At 17.7% G+C, this 21,027-nt stretch overlaps 4 protein-coding genes across 4 annotated transcripts; 2 read left to right on the forward strand and 2 right to left on the reverse strand.

Moving 5' to 3' along the window:
• Nucleotides 1-2,463: 2,463 nt before the first annotated feature.
• Nucleotides 2,464-5,529, forward strand: PRELSG_1012000 (conserved Plasmodium protein, unknown function; the record flags this gene model as incomplete). The annotated part of the gene is made up of 2 exons (XM_028677040.1): nucleotides 2,464-4,735; nucleotides 4,910-5,529. 2 exons carry the CDS (start codon nucleotides 2,464-2,466, stop codon nucleotides 5,527-5,529), a joined length of 2,892 nt encoding a protein of 963 aa, XP_028533469.1.
• A 1,224-nt stretch (nucleotides 5,530-6,753) lies between these two features.
• PRELSG_1012100 (conserved Plasmodium protein, unknown function) lies at nucleotides 6,754-9,049 on the reverse strand (the record flags this gene model as incomplete). Its single annotated transcript, XM_028677041.1, has 3 exons — nucleotides 6,754-6,888; nucleotides 7,145-7,479; nucleotides 8,956-9,049. The coding sequence occupies 3 exons, from the start codon at nucleotides 9,047-9,049 to the stop codon at nucleotides 6,754-6,756; spliced, it is 564 nt and encodes a 187-aa protein (XP_028533470.1).
• Nucleotides 9,050-10,689: 1,640 nt separating this feature from the next.
• Nucleotides 10,690-12,666, reverse strand: PRELSG_1012200 (zinc finger protein, putative; the record flags this gene model as incomplete). Its single annotated transcript, XM_028677042.1, has 1 exon — nucleotides 10,690-12,666. The coding sequence occupies one exon, from the start codon at nucleotides 12,664-12,666 to the stop codon at nucleotides 10,690-10,692; it is 1,977 nt and encodes a 658-aa protein (XP_028533471.1).
• Nucleotides 12,667-15,216: 2,550 nt separating this feature from the next.
• Nucleotides 15,217-20,953, forward strand: CCR4 (carbon catabolite repressor protein 4, putative; the record flags this gene model as incomplete). The annotated part of the gene is made up of 2 exons (XM_028677043.1): nucleotides 15,217-19,902; nucleotides 19,991-20,953. 2 exons carry the CDS (start codon nucleotides 15,217-15,219, stop codon nucleotides 20,951-20,953), a joined length of 5,649 nt encoding a protein of 1,882 aa, XP_028533472.1.
• Between the last annotated feature and the right edge of the window lie 74 nt (nucleotides 20,954-21,027).

A 21,027-nucleotide genomic window follows, 5' to 3' on the forward strand; every position in this document is an offset into this window, starting at 1 on the left:
GGTTTATTATAATTGCTGTAGAAATAAAAAAACAAACAAAAAAAATATGATATGTATGTAGAATAAAAAATTAATGTGTTATTGAAAAAAGATAGAAAAAATCAAAAAAAAAAAAAAAAAAAGTAAATTAAAATAAAAATAAAATAAAATAGAACCAAATAAAAATTAAGATAAAAGTTATAAACTTTTTTTTTTAATTATTTCCATATTTAATGTTTTTATCTATATAATTACTATAATTCATATTTATTTCTTTTATATTTATGTTCTTTTTATTTATTTTTAAATATATAAATATATATATATTTGTATATATTTTTTTTATATATTATATTTTTTCTTTATTATTTAAAATAAATATGCTAAATAGTAGAGTTTCTAAATAGCTATTTTATTGTCTTTTCATTAAAAAAATTAGAATAGTATTATTTTTACGTCAAAAAAGTTGTATTTTCTTTTAAAATTTAAAAAGATACTTTAATTTTTATATTTATTAAAAAGAAAAAAAAAATTTTAAAATGAGCGGGGATACTAATCGAAAAGTAATGGTTGTAAAAAAAATAAAAAGAAGTAACGAAAAAAAGATTAATAAAAATATAAGTAATAAAAACAAGAATAGAAAGAGTAAAATAGTTAAGAACAAAATTGTAAATCATAATGTGAATAATAAAAATAGTTTTAAGGAAAAAATAATTATTAATATAAATAAAAAGAAAAATGAAAGTGAAGCTAAAATGTTTAATAAGAACTTAAATTTACCATATCAATTCAATATAGAAGAAAATATAAAACAAAAAAAAAGTTGTATTGTAATGAACAAATACAATATGAAAAATAATTTCAAATCTTTCAATGATGCTGAGAATTATTGTTCCAATGAATTCATTAAAAATAATTTTAATGTTAAGAATTTATTAAATCTAGAACTATCATGTAATAATGAATATGTTACTAAGCCTTCAAAATGCATGAAAAATAATAAAACAAGTAAGACAATTATTAATATAAAAATTATTTTCATTAATATTTTATAGATATATGCAATTCATATTTAATTTTACTTAAATTTAACGTAAACTTATTATATGTAATTTTTTTGTTATATTAATAATATGTACAAATCTATAATACTAGAATTAGCATTTTTAAAAAGAAAAAAAAAAAAATGGTTACTTTTGTAAATTTCATATTTATAAATATGATACATAAAAAATGTAAAAATTAAAGCACTTTATATATATAATGAAAATATTAGGATATCTAATTTTAATTTTTGTTGTTACTTATGGCAATATTTACATTTACTTTTAAATTTATTTTTATACATTATTTTTAATTTTATCTTATTTTTTTAATTTTTATTTTATCCTATTTTTTTTTAATGTATTATTTGTTACTTTTACATAATTAGTTTTTTTCGATACTTCTAGAAATATAAAAATATTTTTTATTTCATTTTAATTGCAATTGTTATTTTTCATTATTTATATGCTTTAATTCTTACATAAAAGTACTTATAATTGCTATTATTCATTATTATTTGTAGTTACTATTATTCATGTTTATTAATTTTATTTATTTTTATTTTTTCTACAAACAATTAAATTTATATATTTATAAATTATGTAACATGAAATATTCATTTTAAATTATTTTTACTTATTTTAATATGATTTTAAAAATTTGTAAATTTTTTCATAATTTTTTTTATTTAAAAGAAAAATTTTCATGTATATAATTTTTTACATAAATATCCTCTATAAAAAGCATGTAAAAAAATGAGAAGAGCTCAAAAAAAAGAATAGTATATAATGTTAAAAAAAAAATATATATATTTTTAGTTATCTTGTACATTTAAATAAATTGATTTAATGATTTTTATATTTTGTTATTCCAGATTTTTTTAATATATATATTTTTTCTTTTATTCTATTTAATACTCTTAAAATTTAAAAATAAACTATTATAATGTACTTTTATATAAATGCATATATATATTTTTTTTTGTTTAAAATTTATCACTCTAATTATAAGTGCAACGCATTCTAAATTTAATTTTTTTTTCTTTAATTTTTTTTATTATAATAGAAAAAAATTTTATTAATTTAGACAGCTTTCCATTAAGATATTTATTTGATTTTATTTTCTATATACTTAATTTTTTTTTTCTTTTTTTATCTATGAGATACTACATTTATTTGATATAACAAATAAGAAATAATATAATATGGATATAAGAGTTTCGTCGAAATTTTAATTATATTTCCTTTTTTTTTCTCTTTTTTTTTCTTTTTTTTTTTTTTTTTTTTTTTTTTTTTTTTTTTTTTTTTTTTTTTTTTTTTTTTTTTTTTTTTTTTTTTTTTTTTTTTCCTTTTTTTCTTTTAATTTTTCCATTTCTTTCTTTATTTTTTTTTTTTTATTTTCTTTACTTTTTTTCTCTTTTTTACTTAAAAAATATATATAATGGTTTTTTATATTTCAGGTGAATCAAAAAAATCAAAAGATTATGTAATAACTAGATCAATTAGTTCAAAAAGAGAATATATTGATACTAGAAAAGAAAATTTTAAAATCAACAAAAACACAAATATTGATAAAGTGGAAAGTAGCAAAAGTCTTAGTAATTTTGCTAATTTTAAAGATGATGTAAATAATTCTGATGATTTTGGTGTTTTAGTAAAACTAAAAGAATTAAATAATAAACAAAATAGTGTTCAACAAATTAAAGAATTACTAAAAAAGGAACAAAAAAAAAAAGAAAAGAAAGATAGTGAAGGTAAAGTTGTGAGCAACAAAGAGAAAGAAGATATATCAAAAAAAAATAAAAAAAAAGATAAAAAAGTTGAATATTTTAGTGATATATCATTTAATGACAACGAAAAGTTTTTAAATAAAGAGCGTGATAAAGAAGTTAAAAAAAATAAAGGGTCGAACGAAGAAGAAAAAAAAAAAGAATACAAAATGAGCAATAAAAAAAGAGAAATAATTGAAGAAAATGAAAAAAAGAAAAAAAATGTTATTAATGAGTTTAATAACATGGAAATAGAAAAAAATAAAAGTGATAACGAAGAAAAAGAAGAAATAGAACAAATAAAAGAACTTGAAGAATTAGAAAAAGTAGAAAAAAGAAAAGAAAAAAAGTCAAACGATGATGCACATAAAATAATGAAAAAAGAAGAAGAAAAAAATAAACAGTATGAAAATAAAGTAAAAAATGAAGAAAAAAAAGAAAATAATAAAAAACAAGAAATTGATAAAGAAAAAATAAAAAAAATAAAAACTCATGAAAATGAAATTAGTGAATATGTTAATGAAAAAGATAGTATAAGAAAAAAAGGAAATGATAAAAAAAGTGAAAAAGACATAAATGAAAATGAAGAAGGAATTGATAATAATAATCTGGATATTGAGAGTAATAAATATGAAAGCGATATTGAAAAAGAATCTATTAAATATGATGTGGAAAATTTAGAGGAAGAAAAGAAGTTTCAAGACATAAATACGTATTCACATTATAAAAACTCTAATAAAGGAGGTAGAATATTAAGAAACTTAAATAAAGGAAATAATTCAAATGATAAAAGAGCAAATTCAAATAAAATGATTAAAAAAACTTCATATGATAATTCATTACCAAATAATACAACATACAATCGAAGAAAAAGAAAATATACCGATGAAACAAATATAGAATATGAACATAATAATAGTGGTAATAATAACAGTAACAATATTAATAATAATAGTGAGAACAATATAAATCATAATAATAATGATAATAATTATAATAATAATGGTAATAATTATAATATTAATTATATGAATAATGATAATAATTATAATAACGGTAATAACATAAATACTAATAACGATAATAAAAGTAGTAATATACTTCATGATAATAATAATAATTACGACAATATTAATAATAATAATAACAGTAGTAATATTCTTCATGGCAATAATAATAACAGTAATAATGCTTTTCATGATAATAATAATAGTAATATAATTAGTAACAACAATAATAATAGTAGCAACACCCATCGTGAGGATAATAATTATTACAGTAATAATGATAATGATATTAATGGTAATAATAATAATAGTAATAATAATGATAATAATAAATGTAATAATAATAATGATTATAATAATTATAATAGTAAGAGTAATAATATAGATAGTAATAATTATAGTAGTAGTAATAATAAGAATAATAGTAACAATAATAATGATAATACTTATAATAGTCATAATAATAATAATAACAATATTGATAATAAAAATGATAATAATGATAATAATAATGATACTAACAATAGTAGTAAGTCTCCTACTATTAAAATAAATGACAAAATTGCAAACAGTAAAAGTAATATAAAATCTAAAAATAATAGAAATAAAAAGAATAAAAAACCTAGTAATAAAATAAGCGCTATTGTTAACGCATCCAAAAATATAAATAAAAATAATATGAAAAATGGAAATTCTACAAAAATAAATTCATCTATTTCACAAAGCAATGAAAAAAAGGTTAATATAGTAAATGAGAATTCAGAGGTTACAACTGTGCAAAAATTGAAGAATTCTTCGGGAGCCAATCCTAATAACCAAAATAATAGAACTACAACTACTAATAGTAACGATAATAATAATTTTAATAATTATAATAATTCTTCTAACAATTATCCTACTCGTTTTAATGAAAAATATGAACACCAAGAGGAACCAGGTATTTTTTGATACATTTATACATATTTCTTAAAATTTTATTTTTGAGTATCAATATATATTTTGAATTAAACTTTTTAAATATATTTTTACTAAATACAATATATATCCTTATATATATATTCATTTTTCTTTTTTTTATTTATTTATTATATTTTTTTTTTTAAATTTTTAGAACAAAAAAAAAGAAAGAAAAGAGTAACAGAAGAAGGTTCAAAAGAAAGTAGCAGAATAAATGTCGGGGATAATTACCAAGTACCAAGATTACCAACTTTTTTTTTATGTCGTTCCGAATTAATGTACAAGAATTATGATACAAATGACGAATCTAATGATCAAGTTTGCTTATCGTGTTCAGGTTTACCATGTCATTGTAGAGTTGGTGAAGCTACTTTAGTTTATTCTCCTTTAATGTTAGAAAGAGTAAGAGAAAGATGCTTAAAAAACAGAGGATATCATAAATGTGTTAAAAATGAAATAGAATTATCTGCATATGTACAAGAGTGTGCAAAAAGCTGGAAATCAAATATTGATGAATGGGTCCCTTTTTCACCTGAATATGCATATAAATTGTTACATTATGCAAATTATGACCCACATAAAGCTATAAGTATTATGAACTCATCAGAATTTTCTTTCCGAAAAATAATGGATCCACCAACAAGAAAATATCAGAATAAATGGAAACCAAAAGATAAAAGGGAACATATTTCAAAAAATCCGTTCCCATCACCTTTAACTATAAGAACTTACTTATCAAAAAGACATCATAATAGTGGATATCATTTAAGATAATTTTAACTCCTTTTATTTATATATATTTTGCTTTAATAGAAATAATTAAAAAAAAAAAATATTAATAAATGTAAATAATGATAATATAATGTATTTTGTTTATTTATATTTAAAACAAAATGTTTAAAAAAGGAAAGAGAATTATATGATTAAATAATACCATAGAAGAGCATATTAAAATAAAATGTAATGTATTTTATATATATGTATATGCAAAATAGATGAATGATATTAACAAAATTGCATAAGAAAATATAAAAAAAAAAAAAAAAAACATTGTAATTCATTTGTTGAAAAATCATATATAATACTTACAAAAAAAAATTAAATATTTTAGTTATTCTTTTCTATTTATAGCTTAAGGTGCCGAATTAATGTAGAATTTGTTTATATATATATATATATACTTTGAATTTATTTATTTTTTTTTTTTTTGTTTTCAATTGATTAATATTTTCACCTATTTTGCTTTTTTTTTTTCTTTTTTCTGATAGATGTAACCTTTATATATTTTAAATATTTTAATTTCCTTTTAAAAAAACTTTTTCATGATGTTTTTAAAGGATATAAGATTTCATATATATTTATGTTTTTTTAAGTTTTAAACATGTTGAACTCTTTTTAAATAATAAAAACTTTTATTTTTATAATTAAAACATGTTCAAAATTTATTTTATATAAAATAAATACCTACTGAAAATTATTTATATTCTATTTATATGGATATTTTTAAAATTCTTAATATTTATAAAAAAAAAGAGGCTAAAATTTATATTAAAAAAAAAAAAATTCATATAATGAATTATAAAAGATTATAAAAAGATGTACTTTTTTGTTTTTACTGATGCCTATTTGCATGTAGTTAAAATAAAATAAAAACATTTTATTTTATTTAATTGTATATATATATATACGTGTATCACTTGAACAATTATAGTAATTATTTATGTATCCTTTTGCCAAAAATAATTAACATCCAAAAATTAATTAAAAATAAAAAAAAAGGAATATAAAATAATATATAAAATTAAAAATACACAATAAATGGAAAATGAAATTATATATACTTTATGTTTCTATTTAAAAAAAAAAAAAATGGAAAGGAAAAAAAAGAATTTGCAAATAAATGTGAAATTACATTTATTTAAAATTGTAAATTTTACTTGTTAAAAATTATATTCCATATATATTTTCATAATAAAAATTTTCATATATGTAATAAGTTTACTCAGGTACTTTATTAAATCCTTTGTTAGCATCTACTTGTGTTAATGCATTATTTTTGAAGTATGAATCTAAATCATTATCTAATCTGGTTTTTACATTACTGGATCCCATATATTTGTCCAATTCATCATCCTATTATTAAAAATTAATTAAACAAAAAAAAAAGAAAAAAAAAATATATAATAAAATAAAACAAAACAAAAACAAATATATAAAAAAAGGAATTGCAATATCAATAAATATTATGATTGCTAAATAAATAATCTACATCTAATTTTGAACTATTTTATAAAAACAATACAAAAAAGTAAATTGTCTTTTCATTTTATGTCTTATTTCATTTTATTATAATTTATAAAGATATAAGTAAAACTTTTATGAAATATACCAAATCCTTTGAAGTTAATTTTCCTATTTTATCGTGTAGATTTTGGTTTCTCTTATAAAAAAAATTTCTTCTTTTATTACTTCTAAATGAGTTTCTTCTTCTTCTAAAATTATTATTTTTTGATTTTCTTAGATAAAAGTCATGCTCATTAGAATTTCCATATATTCTATCTTCAAATTTATTCCCTAATTTTCTTTTATTTCTTGAAAAAAAAGCATTTCCTCTATTAAAATATTTTCTATTCATCATAGATAAATTACTACGTCCATATTGTTTAAAAATATGTTTCCTAACATCTATTTTTTTATTATATGGTGAATATTTAAATAATTTGCCTATAAATAAAATTTATTTTTTGAAATTTAATCATAAAAAAAAAAAAAGCAAAGAAAAAAAAAATAAAAAAATAAAAAAAGCCATCTATTTAAGAAAAAAAAGATGAAAAAGTATAATCATACAACTGTTCTCATTTAAATTTCTACTTTTTTTTCATGATATTTTATAGTTATTAATTTTTTTTTTTTTTTTTTTTTTGTTTTATTTACAATTATATTTCAATAAAATAAAATGAAGTTAATAATATAAAAATAATTGTATAACACTTATATGATTTTATTCTTTTGTTTTTTTTTCACAAAATCTGATGTACTAAGTGTATAAATTTATAATAAATAAAAATTTTATATTATATCACTTTATAAATACTCAGTATTCTTTATCACAATAATACAAAAATTATAATATATTTGTCTATTAGCTATCTTAAATATATAATTTTTCTGATTTTGGAGGTATTATGCCAATTTTTCTTTATTATAAAAATGTATAACTAAATTGAAAATCTTAATCCCATATTTCTGAATATATATATACCGAAAAATTGCTTTTTTTTTTCTTTTTCTTTTTTTCTATCTATGAATACTATACCCATTTAATAATTTTTAAAAATTTCCCAATATGAATAAATAAAAATAATTCTCTTTATGCGTAATAAAACAATGATGTAGACAAATAAATATTTACAAAAAAAATTAAAGTAATACTTGATGAAATTTGATTAAATAAACTTTTTTGCTTAATCTCATTTGATATATCTTATTATTACATAGAAATATATCAATCAATCACTTATGCACTTTTTTTAATTTATATAATAGATAAGCATTTGTATAGGAAAAATTTATAAAAGCAACACTTGCAACTTATTTGATAATAAATTATGAAGCATTTTCATAATAAAATAATATTTAGCACTTTTAATTTCAATAACTTCTTACATGTTGTATTATGTATAATAAACTAAAGATAATTTATACATATATATACATATATATATATATATATATATATATATATATATGAAACAAAAGCAAATAATAAAAGAAAAAAAATTATCAGCAATTTATCGGGAAATAATATTCTATATTAATATAAATATCCAAAATAAAAATATTTCATTCTGTTTATATATTTCGTGTATTTTCAATGAATTATTTTTAAATATTAAACTTTAGTAATTATTTCATACTTATATGAACAAAAATGGAAATCAATAAAAACAGAAACAAAAAGAGAAAATGGAGTGGTCATATATTATAATTTTATGATTTCTAAATTGCTTTCCCATTTCATACTTACAAAATGATTTATTTATTTACTATTTATATATATATTTTTTTTTTACTTTTATTATTATTTTTTTTTTTTTTTTTATTTTTACATAAATCCTCATCACGTAATTTCATATATATGAATTCAATTATTTTTTTATAAGGCTTTTTTAAAAATTTTTTAATTTTTTTTTCACACACCTCTATTTGGTTGATAAGAAAATTTTGAAAATCCTGTTTTGCGTGCTCTAGCTTTTCCATCTTTTTTTCTTCCTTCAAATTTTTTTCTTTCCATCTTGAAATAATTAAACAAATGATTTAATTTTTCTGCTTTTCCTTTTCTCTATATTATTTGATTTTATAATTTTTTAAGTATCTTTTTAATCAACTCAAATTATTTTTTGTATTATTCTCTTTTTGATTGATTGTAATTGTATTTGTAAATATACTTCTAATGTATTTAATTTATTAAATAATAATTAAAAAAAAAAAAAAAATTACATATATTTTATTATTTGTATTTAATAAAAACAGCGGTTATTTAAATATTATATTAAAATGATTTATACTTTAATATGGCTTTTATAAAATATTTTTATGCATATATATTATATCCTCTTTTATTTTTAAACCTTTTGTTTAAAAAAAAAAAAAACTTAAAATACAAATAAATAATAGAAAAAAAAAAACTTAAATAGTGAATTATTTATTGATTATATCTATTTAATTGTGAATATCCTTATATAAATATTACTTATAAAACATTTTAAAAAAAATTTTTTTTTAACATTATAAATGTTTTTTTTCTTTTTTTTTTTTTTTTCTTCAATTATGCATGTGCATAAAAAAAAAAAAAAAAAAAAATTAAACAGAGATATAAATAAAAAATAGTAAAAAAGAATATCCTTTTATTTTTTTTTCTCATTATTTTAATATAAGTTTTGTTAAAATGTTAACTTTTATAAAAATGGATTAAGATATTGTTAAAATATATATATATGTATTTTTATATATATTTAAATATATCACATATATATTTTTTTTTTATGATATTATGTGAAGGTTAAGAACTCTTATTTGTAAAATTTTGTAATTTTATATTTAATATATATATTTTAATTATTTATAAAATAATTGAAATATATTTATTTATATAAGCTTGACAAAAGAAGCTTTTAAATACAAAAATGTAAAGATTACCTTATCTTTTTATAATTACCAATATGCAGTTTCTAAAATTACCTATCATGAATATTTTATTTTTCCAGTACTGAATTCTTTAGATACTATTTTGAATGATTATAATACACATTTATCCTTTTTTTAAGAAATACTTATTCAATATTTTTTCCATATATTATTAAAAAAAAAAAAAAATGGAAAAAGGTTGAATAAAGTAAATAATTGTTAATTTATGATGTATATTTTTTTTATAGATTTAAAAAAAAAAAAATTAAAAAATGTATATTTTCTTAATTCTACTTAATAATATTAATAATTTACTTATTTATATGTGTACTTTTTTTTTTACTCAGTCAAAAGTTTTTTACAAATGAAATTTATAAATATTTTATAATTGAAATAGCATTTCATAATAGTTTCTTAGTAATTAGTTATTTAAAACATTTTTTTCGTTATATTTTAATAGTTAATATATTTAAAAATATTTTTTCTTGATGTATTATTTTATTAAGATATTTAAACGAATTTAATATAATCATATAACTATAAAAAATAAACAAGTTAGGATAGTCTAAATTTGAAAATATATAAAATTTTTAAAACAAATTTAAATGTTAAATTCATTGAATTAAAAAAAAAAAAATTTTATTAATAAAATTTTTTGACAAGTATATTATGATTTTGCTTTATAAATTTCTTCATATATTGCCTATATTTTATTTTATTATTTTATTTTGTTTTTTTTTATTTTTTTTATTTGAATACATATTTCCTTTGAAATTCAGATATAAGTAACTCAAAAAAAAGTTTTGTTATTTTAGAAAAAGAATATAAGTCTTCTGTCATGTATGGGCAATATGCCCTATGATTTTCAATTATGTCAAATAACCTAATATTATAAAAACTTCTATTTTTTTTTTTGTCATTGCCACTTTCATTGGAATAAAAAAATTGGGAATCTGTTAAAACATAATAATCATATAATGTTTTAATAAAAAAATCTTCATTTTTTAAATATTCACTTATCTCTATATAAATTTTACTTATGGAATTTTTTAAAGAACTTTCTTTATTATCTGAATTTTTTTTTGAAAATAAGTCTTCATTTCTATTTGTGAAAAAGTATTTTTTATTATTTTTAAAAAATAAAGTATTATTATTTTTATCTTTAAAAATATCATTACTTCTTTTTGTTAGAATTAAGTCTTTTTTCTTCCATTTAAAAGAATAATCATCTTCATTTATTATATTATTATTTAACTTTTTCTTTTCTGTTTCATTTTTTGTTTCTTCGTAAGAGTTCCCTTTATTATTATTATCATTACTATCATTATTATTGCCATTGTAATGATTATTATCTTCATGACGGATATTACTAATATTATTATTACTATTATTATAACTGTTATTATTATTATTTTTATTATTATTATTACCATTACTATCATTATTATTACTATTGTAATAATTATTATCTTCATGACGGATATTACTAATATTATTATTATTATAACTGTTATTTTTATTATTATTTTTTGTTTTATTTAAAAGGGTAGATAGTTGTTCAAGTATATTTATCGTATCACTACCAACACAACTATTTGAATTTCTTACTTTTTCTAATTTTTTTTTTTTACTAATTAAATCATCCATCAGATCTTTTGTTTCTAGTAAATTTAATTCTTTAAATAAAAGAAGTTTATTGTCTCTTATTGAAAAGGTGGAATAATTACAAATCTTAATTTCTCTGTAACAATATTTACAATATAGAACTTGAGTAAAATTATTATTATTATCCACCGAATCTCCTTTATATGACCAACCACATAGAGAAATTATTTTATAAATATTAATATTTTCATATTCATAATTCTTCATTTTATCAACAATTTTAAAATACATATTGATGTCTTCTTTTTCATCTTTTAATAATGATGTTTCATCACATAAGATATTAACATAATTTGTTTCATCTGATATATCAAAATTTAAATCATTTATATAATTCAAATCAACAATATATTTTTCATAATCTTTATAATTTTCTTTAATTTTTTCTATACCTTTTTCTATAACACTCTTGTTATTTAAAAAAATTTGAGTGAACTGATTTTTAAAAAAGTTAATATACCAATTAAAAATTGTATATTTTTTTTTGGAAAAATTATTTTCCATATGCTTTTTTATGATGATAATTAAATCTTTAATTGTTTTTTTAATATTTATTAATGGTATTTCGTATAAAGCATTTTTTAACATTGAAACATTAATTTCATATTCTTTAATTAATTCTTCCCTTTTTAATGATTTCTCATCAAGCCGAAAAATTGATAAACTCATAAGATTATTTTTCCAAGGGCAGTTGTCAAAGTGCAATAAACATAAATCATTAATTTTTGTATACATAGAATATTTATCTTTTTCATAAATGTATTTGCAATTACACATTTCACATTTTATAGTGTATTCATTTTCACATATATATCCATTTCTAGCTAAAATAATAGAACACAAATGTACAGGTTTTTTTAACCATATCTTAAATGTATTTATTCTATTTATGTATGATAATTCATCATATAAATATCTTTTGCTATCTTTTATATAATCGTCTTCTTCTTCATTCAAAAAATTTTTTTTTATATTTATTAACTCTTCTCTTCTGCATTCTACATCAATTGCTTCATTTCTTTTACAATTAGTTTCTTTCATCTGAATATAGTTATTCATTATTTGTTTTTATTAAAATTATTAATATCTTTTAATACATTTATGTTCATAATTTCTTATTTTAAAAAAAAAGAATTTATATGTATTCTATTTAATTATTAAAAATAAATTGAAACAAAAAAAAAAAAAAAAGGGAAAAGGTGTATATTTAAATATACTTTAAAAAATAATATAAATTTTATTAACTAAAAAAAAATAAAATTATTATATAATTATAGTTTTCAAATTTATTCTTTTATAAAAAAAAAAAAAAAAAAGAAAATTATTTTTGAAGTATTAATTTTATAATGTAATTAAATTCTTACAAAAAATAAAATTTCTTTTTTTAATGTATTTAGGTATTTTAAAAATTGAATATATAAAAATAATAATTATATATATAATATTTTTTAGTTTCATATATTAATTGCGGAAAAGCATTTTTCTCATAGTAATTAATATAAAATTTAAAAAAATTATACAAGCTATATTGTATCAAATTGAAATAAAATTTTTTTTTTTAAATTTCTTTTTTTTTCTAAAACTACTTTATTAATAATGTCAAATATTTACTGAAACTTTACTTTTTTTTAAGTTATCAAAAATGAATTAATTATAAAAAAGTCATGCTTTTTAATAAAATTAAAAAATTCATTAAAGAAAAAGAAACTGAAAGAAACTAAGACTAGTTTGAAATTTTTAGATAATTTATACAAAAAAATAGTTTTTTATTTATTCAACAAAAAAAAAAAAAAAATACTTTTAAATACTTAATATCCTTTCTTCTTTTTCATAAAATTCTATTTAATGTTAAATGTAAAAGATATTTTCCAAAAATAAAAAATGAATCATATAAGGTACACATATAACTCATAAGTAAACTTAAACACTTAGACATCATCTAAACGATAGAGAAAAGTGAGAGATAGGATAAAAAAATGTATACATTCATATTTTTAAGGATATAATATATATATATATATGTTATTGTTATAATAGTAAAAGACAAAAATATATAAAGTATTATCCTTCTAAAAGTAACAGAATGTATATTTTATTCAAATTATGAGAAAAAAATTTTGCAAAATATTTTCTATTTATATTTAGATTATTCATTAATTTATTATATATTTTAAAATAATATTGTATTGCTTTTAAAATTTCTAAAAAAAAAGTAAATAAAATAAGTAGAAAAAAACTATTTCTTTCACACAACAAATTGTTAATTAAAAATGTATTTATTTAATTAGGAAATTAGGTGATTTTTAAACTTAATACATCTCATAAAACAAAACATAATTAAAAAAGAAATAAAAAATTTTAAACAAATTTATGAAAATAAAATACATATATGAAATGAGTGAATATATATAGTTCAGTTTATCTTAAAAATATAGTATAATATATATAAGGTAAAATGCCTTTCATAATATGTTCTTTAGGGGAAAAAAAAAAAAATTAATGATACTTCTTCTGTAGAATATTTTTTTGACAAATAGTAAAGGAAAATTCTTAATTCTTTTTTTTTTCGATTATATTTTAATATAGATATAAATGAAAACAAAATCAATTTCTATCTTTTTAATTTGTATATATTTTGGTTTTGTTCATAATAGTATGTTAAAAGGCTTTTTAATTTTTATTCATTTTTACTTAAAGATTGATGTCCATTTATATTATTATGTATGTAAGCATATAAATAGTATAAATACACTGAAAATAAAATGATAATACATTATAATTTTTCCTTATATATACAAAACATAAAACTCTATAAATTTTACTTTTAAAAAAAATTAAACATAAACATAAATATAAAAACAAGAATAAACTTTAATTTTTATTTTTAATTTATTTTATTTTATTTTTTTTACAATTTCAATGAATTATGTGTAAATTTGTTTTCATAAAAAAATTAAAAAGCAACATATTTTATTTTTAAAAACTATTATTCACTCAAAGTCTTCACTTTAAAAAAAATATTTTAAGGTTTACACTCAAGCAATAATATATATATATATAAAAGAAAAAAAAACATTACAAAAAAAAAATTATAGAGAAATTATCAATATAAAACTATGTGCATCAAATAAAAAACAAGGTGATACTTTATTTTTTAATTTTTAATAAATTTATTAAATTTTTTTTTTTTACAAAAACTTATTCAATGATTTTTATTAAACTATATATAAAATTTTTATTTTTAAATATTTTATATTTATTTTTATTTTTTATTTTTTTTTAAACTATATAAATAATCTTTGTTTTAATATTTTTAATATAATTATGCTGTTTCTTTTAAAAAATAAAAGGAAAAAAATTTATTATATTTATTTCCATTTACAAAAACTAAAAAAATATTGAAGAAAAATGTAAACTGTAATATTTCTATATATTTTTTATTATCTAGGCTATTGAAATAAATCACAAAACCAGAATTTAATATGTTAATCAAATGATGAAATTATGTTTTTTTTTTAATTTTAAAATTAAAATTAAAACAAAGCCATTCATTATTCTTTTATAAAAAAGGTTTTAAATTTTGTAACATATTTATATATATTTTAAAAAATGGATAATTTTAATAAAGGAAATTTTTCTTTTTATAAAAAGAACAAAAGTAATGAAAGTCAACCCAGATACAAATACGAAGCTATAAGATTTAATAAAAGTGATGAAAATAAAAACAAAAAAAATATAGAAAATAATAAAGATTTAGAATCTTATAAAAGTTGTTTTAAAATAAAAGATGAAAGTATGAACAATTATATAAGTAATTCTTTAAATAATTTAGAAACAAATTACACAATAAACAAAAAACATTATAACCCAGGTATTTACAGTGAAACCAATACGGAAAATGTTAATAACCCTATAAGTGAAAAAGGCATGGAAAATAAAGATTTTAAAAAAGCAAATAAAGTTGTAAAAGTTAAAATTGAAGATAAAAAAAATGAAAACATAAAAGATGTAAACAGAAATATTCAATATAAAAATAAATTTAATAAAAATAAAAAAATTATAAAAGAGGATAACAAAAACAATATATCAAAAGATATAAAAATTAGAAAAAGTAATATTTTAGAATTAAATAAGCTATTAAAAGAAAATTTAAGAATTGAAGAAAATATAAACAAAAAAGAAGATACTGAAGAAGACGAAAAGAAAGAAAAGGACGAAGAAAAGCAACAACAACAGAAAAAAGAAGAGAAAGAAAAAGGAATAAAAAAAGAAAAGGAAAAAGAACAAAAAGAAAAAAAAAAAGAAAAGGAAAAGGAAAAGGAAAAGGAAAAGGAAAAGGAAAAGGAAAAAGATAAGGAAAAAGAAAAAGAAAAAAAGAAAGAAAAGGGAAAAAAGAAGAATAAAGATAAAAATAAGGATAAATTGAAGAATAAGGAAAAAGATAAAGAAAAATTTGCTGAGAGAGATAACACAAAAGATAATGAAATAAATGAAGATAAAGAAAATAAAAATAAAGAAAATATTGATAATATTGGGGATAAAAATGTTATAAAATCTCGAAAGACAAAAAATAAAAAAAATGATATTATACAAAACAAAACAAATAATAAAAATGATATTTATATGAATAATTTAAACTCTTCCACAGAAAAAGATACTGATCTTAAAAAAAAAAAAAATAATCTATTAGAGAATAACATGAGAAATGGAAACAATGATAACTCCCTCATTTTTTTAGAAAATAATAATTATAATAATAGTAGTAAAATTGATAATGACAATTCAAATGAAAATATAAAATCATTTTTAAATAAAAACAATATTGAATTATATTGTGATAATAATTATTTCAAAGATGCAAAAAGTTTTAAAAATTATAGTTATAAAAAAGAATTAAGAAATGATATATTAGAAATAAATGACAATTTTATTATCAGCAAATTTCATTTAAATAAAACCATTTCAAAAATGCAAGACAATGAAAATTATAATTTTAATGAAATAGTAAATTCATATAGTAATAATAAATTTAACGATAATACATTAGATGAAGATGGTGATGATGTTGAAAATAGTAGTTATATAAATAATAAAAATAAAACTAATAATAACAAAAAAGAACAAAAAGATGTTTTTAAAGATAATCTTATATCAAAAAATAATATAGTTAGTAGTCAGAGAAACAACAATATCCCTATTAATTTAAATAATGAAAATGATAAAATGACTGAAGATAGTTATAATAAAAATAGTGAAGATATTACTAATAATAATAGTATTGTCAATGATAATATTAATAAGAAATATATGAATAATAATAGTTTTCAAGATTTTAATAAAATTAATTTTAATGATGAACATGTTAATAAAAATAGCAATATTAACATTTTAAAGAATATCGATACTACTAAAAATATTTTAAGTAGTAAGAATGTTAATAATATAAATAATATTTTAAACGATGATAATAATATCTTAAGTAATAGAAATTACAATAATATAAATAATATGTTAAGTAACACTAATATGAATATTATTTTAAGTGGAGATAATATTAACATTTTAAATAATAATAATAATTACAATAATATAAATAATATTTTAAATAATAAAAGAAGTACAAATGTTAATAATATTTTAAATAATAGTAATAATCATATTAATAATATTTTGAATACCCCAAATTATATGAATAATACTTTAATATACGATGCTAGTAACAGCATATATAATGAAAAAGTTGGCAATGTAAATACTTTTTCAACTATTAACTTAGATAATTTTTCAAATAGTTATTTAAATAGTATTTCTCATAGTTTCATAAATAACCACTTAAATAATAATATAAATAATCATTTAAATTATAATAGAAACCCACTTTCATTGAATAAAATAAATAATTTTCCTAATAGTATTAATAGTTCATCAAACATACTAAACAGTATTTTGAACGACAATAAAACTAATATAGTTCTAAACAATGCAAATAATACTATGAATAATTCTAAAAGTAATACATTAGTAAATAATAGTTCTAATAATATGGAAAATGTTCTAATTAAAAATATAAATGATGTTTCTGGCCATATTAATAATTTAAAAAAAAACAAAAATGGAGAAACAGTTGAAAATAAATGCGAAATAACTTCGACAAAGGAAAATAATTTGAATGTTCCGGATAAAAATGATAATAATAATGAAAAAAATGAGCCAACGAAATTATTGGAAAAAAGTGATTCAAAGAAAATTATCATTGAAAATAAAGGTGATTTAAAAAATTTGAAAATAAATAACAATAAAAACAATTTTTTAGAAAAGAAAAAAAAGACATATTTAGCTGAAATAATAAGATGTGAACTAATATGGGGACCAACAAAAAATAAAGAGCCAATTACACCAGTAGAAAGTTGTGAATTACATCCAGTGGTAATCATAAAAGATAAATTTGGGCATTTATATGATGATGATGAAGATAATGAAAATAATCCTGTTGGAAAAACGGTAAATATTTTTTATAGATGGAGTAGGGGACCACCTAGAACTGTGTGTTTTTTTCATCCACAAAAAATTGCCTGCTTACAATGTACTGTAACATTTAGATGTTTTTGTTCTTATGAATGTTTTATGAAAGGTTTTAACCATTTACATAAATATTATAAAAGTAATGGCTCTTTTAATATTCCATCTCATCCTAATTTGCATACATACGGAGTACCTTGTTCTCCCTTTGATTGGGATAACTATGAAAAAAATATTGAATTTGATGAAAAGCATTATAATTCATTGATTCAATCGGGATTACTAAATGCACCAGATAAAGAAGTATGGGAAACTATTCACAATGAAAGAAATTATATTCCATGTAACAAGGATATAGGACATCAGTTAATGCTAGAAACTATGTTACTTGATAAAAATAGTGTATCATCTGATGATTTGAGTGCTTCTATAAATAACAGTCAATCAAATGAAAATAGCGATTATAATGAATCTTCTGTTGATGATGATATTTCCCAAAATAACCAAAATAAAATTGCATCAGTGAGATATATGGATGTACAACAAAATACTCTTAATAATATTCTTTTAAATAATTATAATGATGTGCAGTATGATACTCATAAAAATATGCATTTGAACAAGTATAATGATAATTCCCATATATTTAACAATAGTAATAATGGTAATATTAATATAAACGGCTCTGACTTAAACAACTCTACTAATAGTTTATGTAACGTTTTTGAAATTGATAACAATGCTAATAATGTAAATTTTTCTCTTAATGAAACAAATTATGTTGTTTTAAATAATTCCTTTAATTTATGTAATAAAATTAATAATGTACATTCCAATGATATGAAAAACTGTAATGGAGGATATATTACCGAAAATGTTGACAATTTAGGGAATAACTACATATATAATACAAATAGTTTAAAAAAATTAAATGATAAAAGAATAGACGGATTCGAAAATACATATGTTAATTTAGATAATTTAAGATATGATAGCAATAATAATAATAATGCTGTAAATAATTCCTTCAACTTATCCAATAATATTTATATGAATAGCAAATATATGAACAATTTAACTTATCAAAATGAAAACAATATAAAAAATGACATTAATTTTCTAAACAATATAAATATGCCATCTCAAAAATTGTATAGTGAATATAATTTTTCAAATAAAGATATAGATATTCAATCTAAAAATATACCCCAAATTTCAAATGATATAAATAAGTTAAATATTGGAAACATTGAGATAAGAAATATAAATAATAAAGTAGATACTTTGAACGTAGAACAAAAAAATGAATTTAACAATCCCTTGAAAAGCAGAAATACAAATTTTCCTATTTTAAATGATAATTTAAGCACAAACAAAATAAAAGCAGTTAATGATGAAACAACAAATATTATAAAAAAAAAAGAAAAGAAAAATTTGTTAAAAAAAAAAAAAAAAAGAAAAAAAAAAATATATGTGTTAGATGATGAAATATGGAATAGCATCAAAGATCCTAATATTTATCATAAAATAATTACTGGATGTTGTATACCTAATTTGACTATTTTCCCAAATTATAATATAACATGTTTTAAAAATTCGAATTTATCAAATCCTCATAATCAATTTACTATAATGACTTGGAACGTCTTAGCTGAAATATATGGTACCATAGAAGCCTTTCCACATTGTGATCCTTATATGTTAGCTTGGTCATACAGAAAAACAAAAATTATTCAAGAAATTTTAAACAATAATCCAGATATTGTATGCCTTCAGGTAAAATTAAAATTATTGAAATATATGTTCATACATATATCAAAATTTTTTATATGTATACTAACAATTTTTTTTTTTTATTTTATAGGAAATACAAAATGAACATTTCTTAGATTTCTTCAAACCATCACTAGGTGAATTTGGTTATGAAGGTGTTTATAAGCAAAAAACAAAAGAAATATTTACTTCTCCATCCGGAAAAAGAAGAGGAGGAAAATATACAATAGATGGGTGCGCAATTTTTTATAATAAAAAAAAATTAAAATTTGTTGAAACATATGCTCTCGAATTTAGTAAACTTATTAAAGAAGCATCTGTTCTAACGCTACCTAAGGAGATACAAAAAAATCCCTCTATAGTTAAAAGACTTTTAAAAGATAATGTAGCATTAGTTTTATTATTAGAGTATATTCAACAATATTCTAAAATGTACGATAAACAAGAAGAAAAACAGAATAAAAAATTAATAATTGTAGCAAATACACATATAGTAGCTAACCCAGAAGCAAATTATGTAAAAATATGGCAAGCACAAATTCTTGTAAAAGTAATTGAATATTTAAAAATAAATTTTATCAAAAAATATGAAACAATCCCCAGTTTAATAATATGTGGGGATTTTAATAGTACTCCATCGAGTGCAGTATATCAGTTAATTTATAAAAAAACATGTAGCAGAAATCATGAAGATTTTAATTCAGATAAATATAGTTTACTAACAGATCTTCAATTAGGGCATAATTTAAATCTTAAGTCAGCATATGCTATATCAAAACTTTTGTCACAAAAATTAAATCCAGATGATTACAATAATTTAGAGGTATTTGAACCATTATTTACTAATTATACAGGGAATTTTATTGGTTGTTTAGATTATATTTTTTATAATGATGAAAATTTAAATATTATATCAACAGTGAATATAGCAGATGAAAATCAGCTAATGCAAGAAGCTCAGTTATATCAACTCTCAAATTGTGCTTTACCTAGTCCAATAAGACCATCAGATCATTTACCTTTAATAGCTAAATTCGAATTTAAAATATTTTAAATAATTTTTAAATTGGATACCTTTATATTCTCATTTAAAAAAGAAAAAAAAAAAAATCAGATATATAACTGCAA

Source organism: Plasmodium relictum, assembly GCF_900005765.1.
Source record: "Plasmodium relictum strain SGS1 genome assembly, chromosome: 10".
Lineage (NCBI taxonomy): Eukaryota > Apicomplexa > Aconoidasida > Haemosporida > Plasmodiidae > Plasmodium > Plasmodium relictum.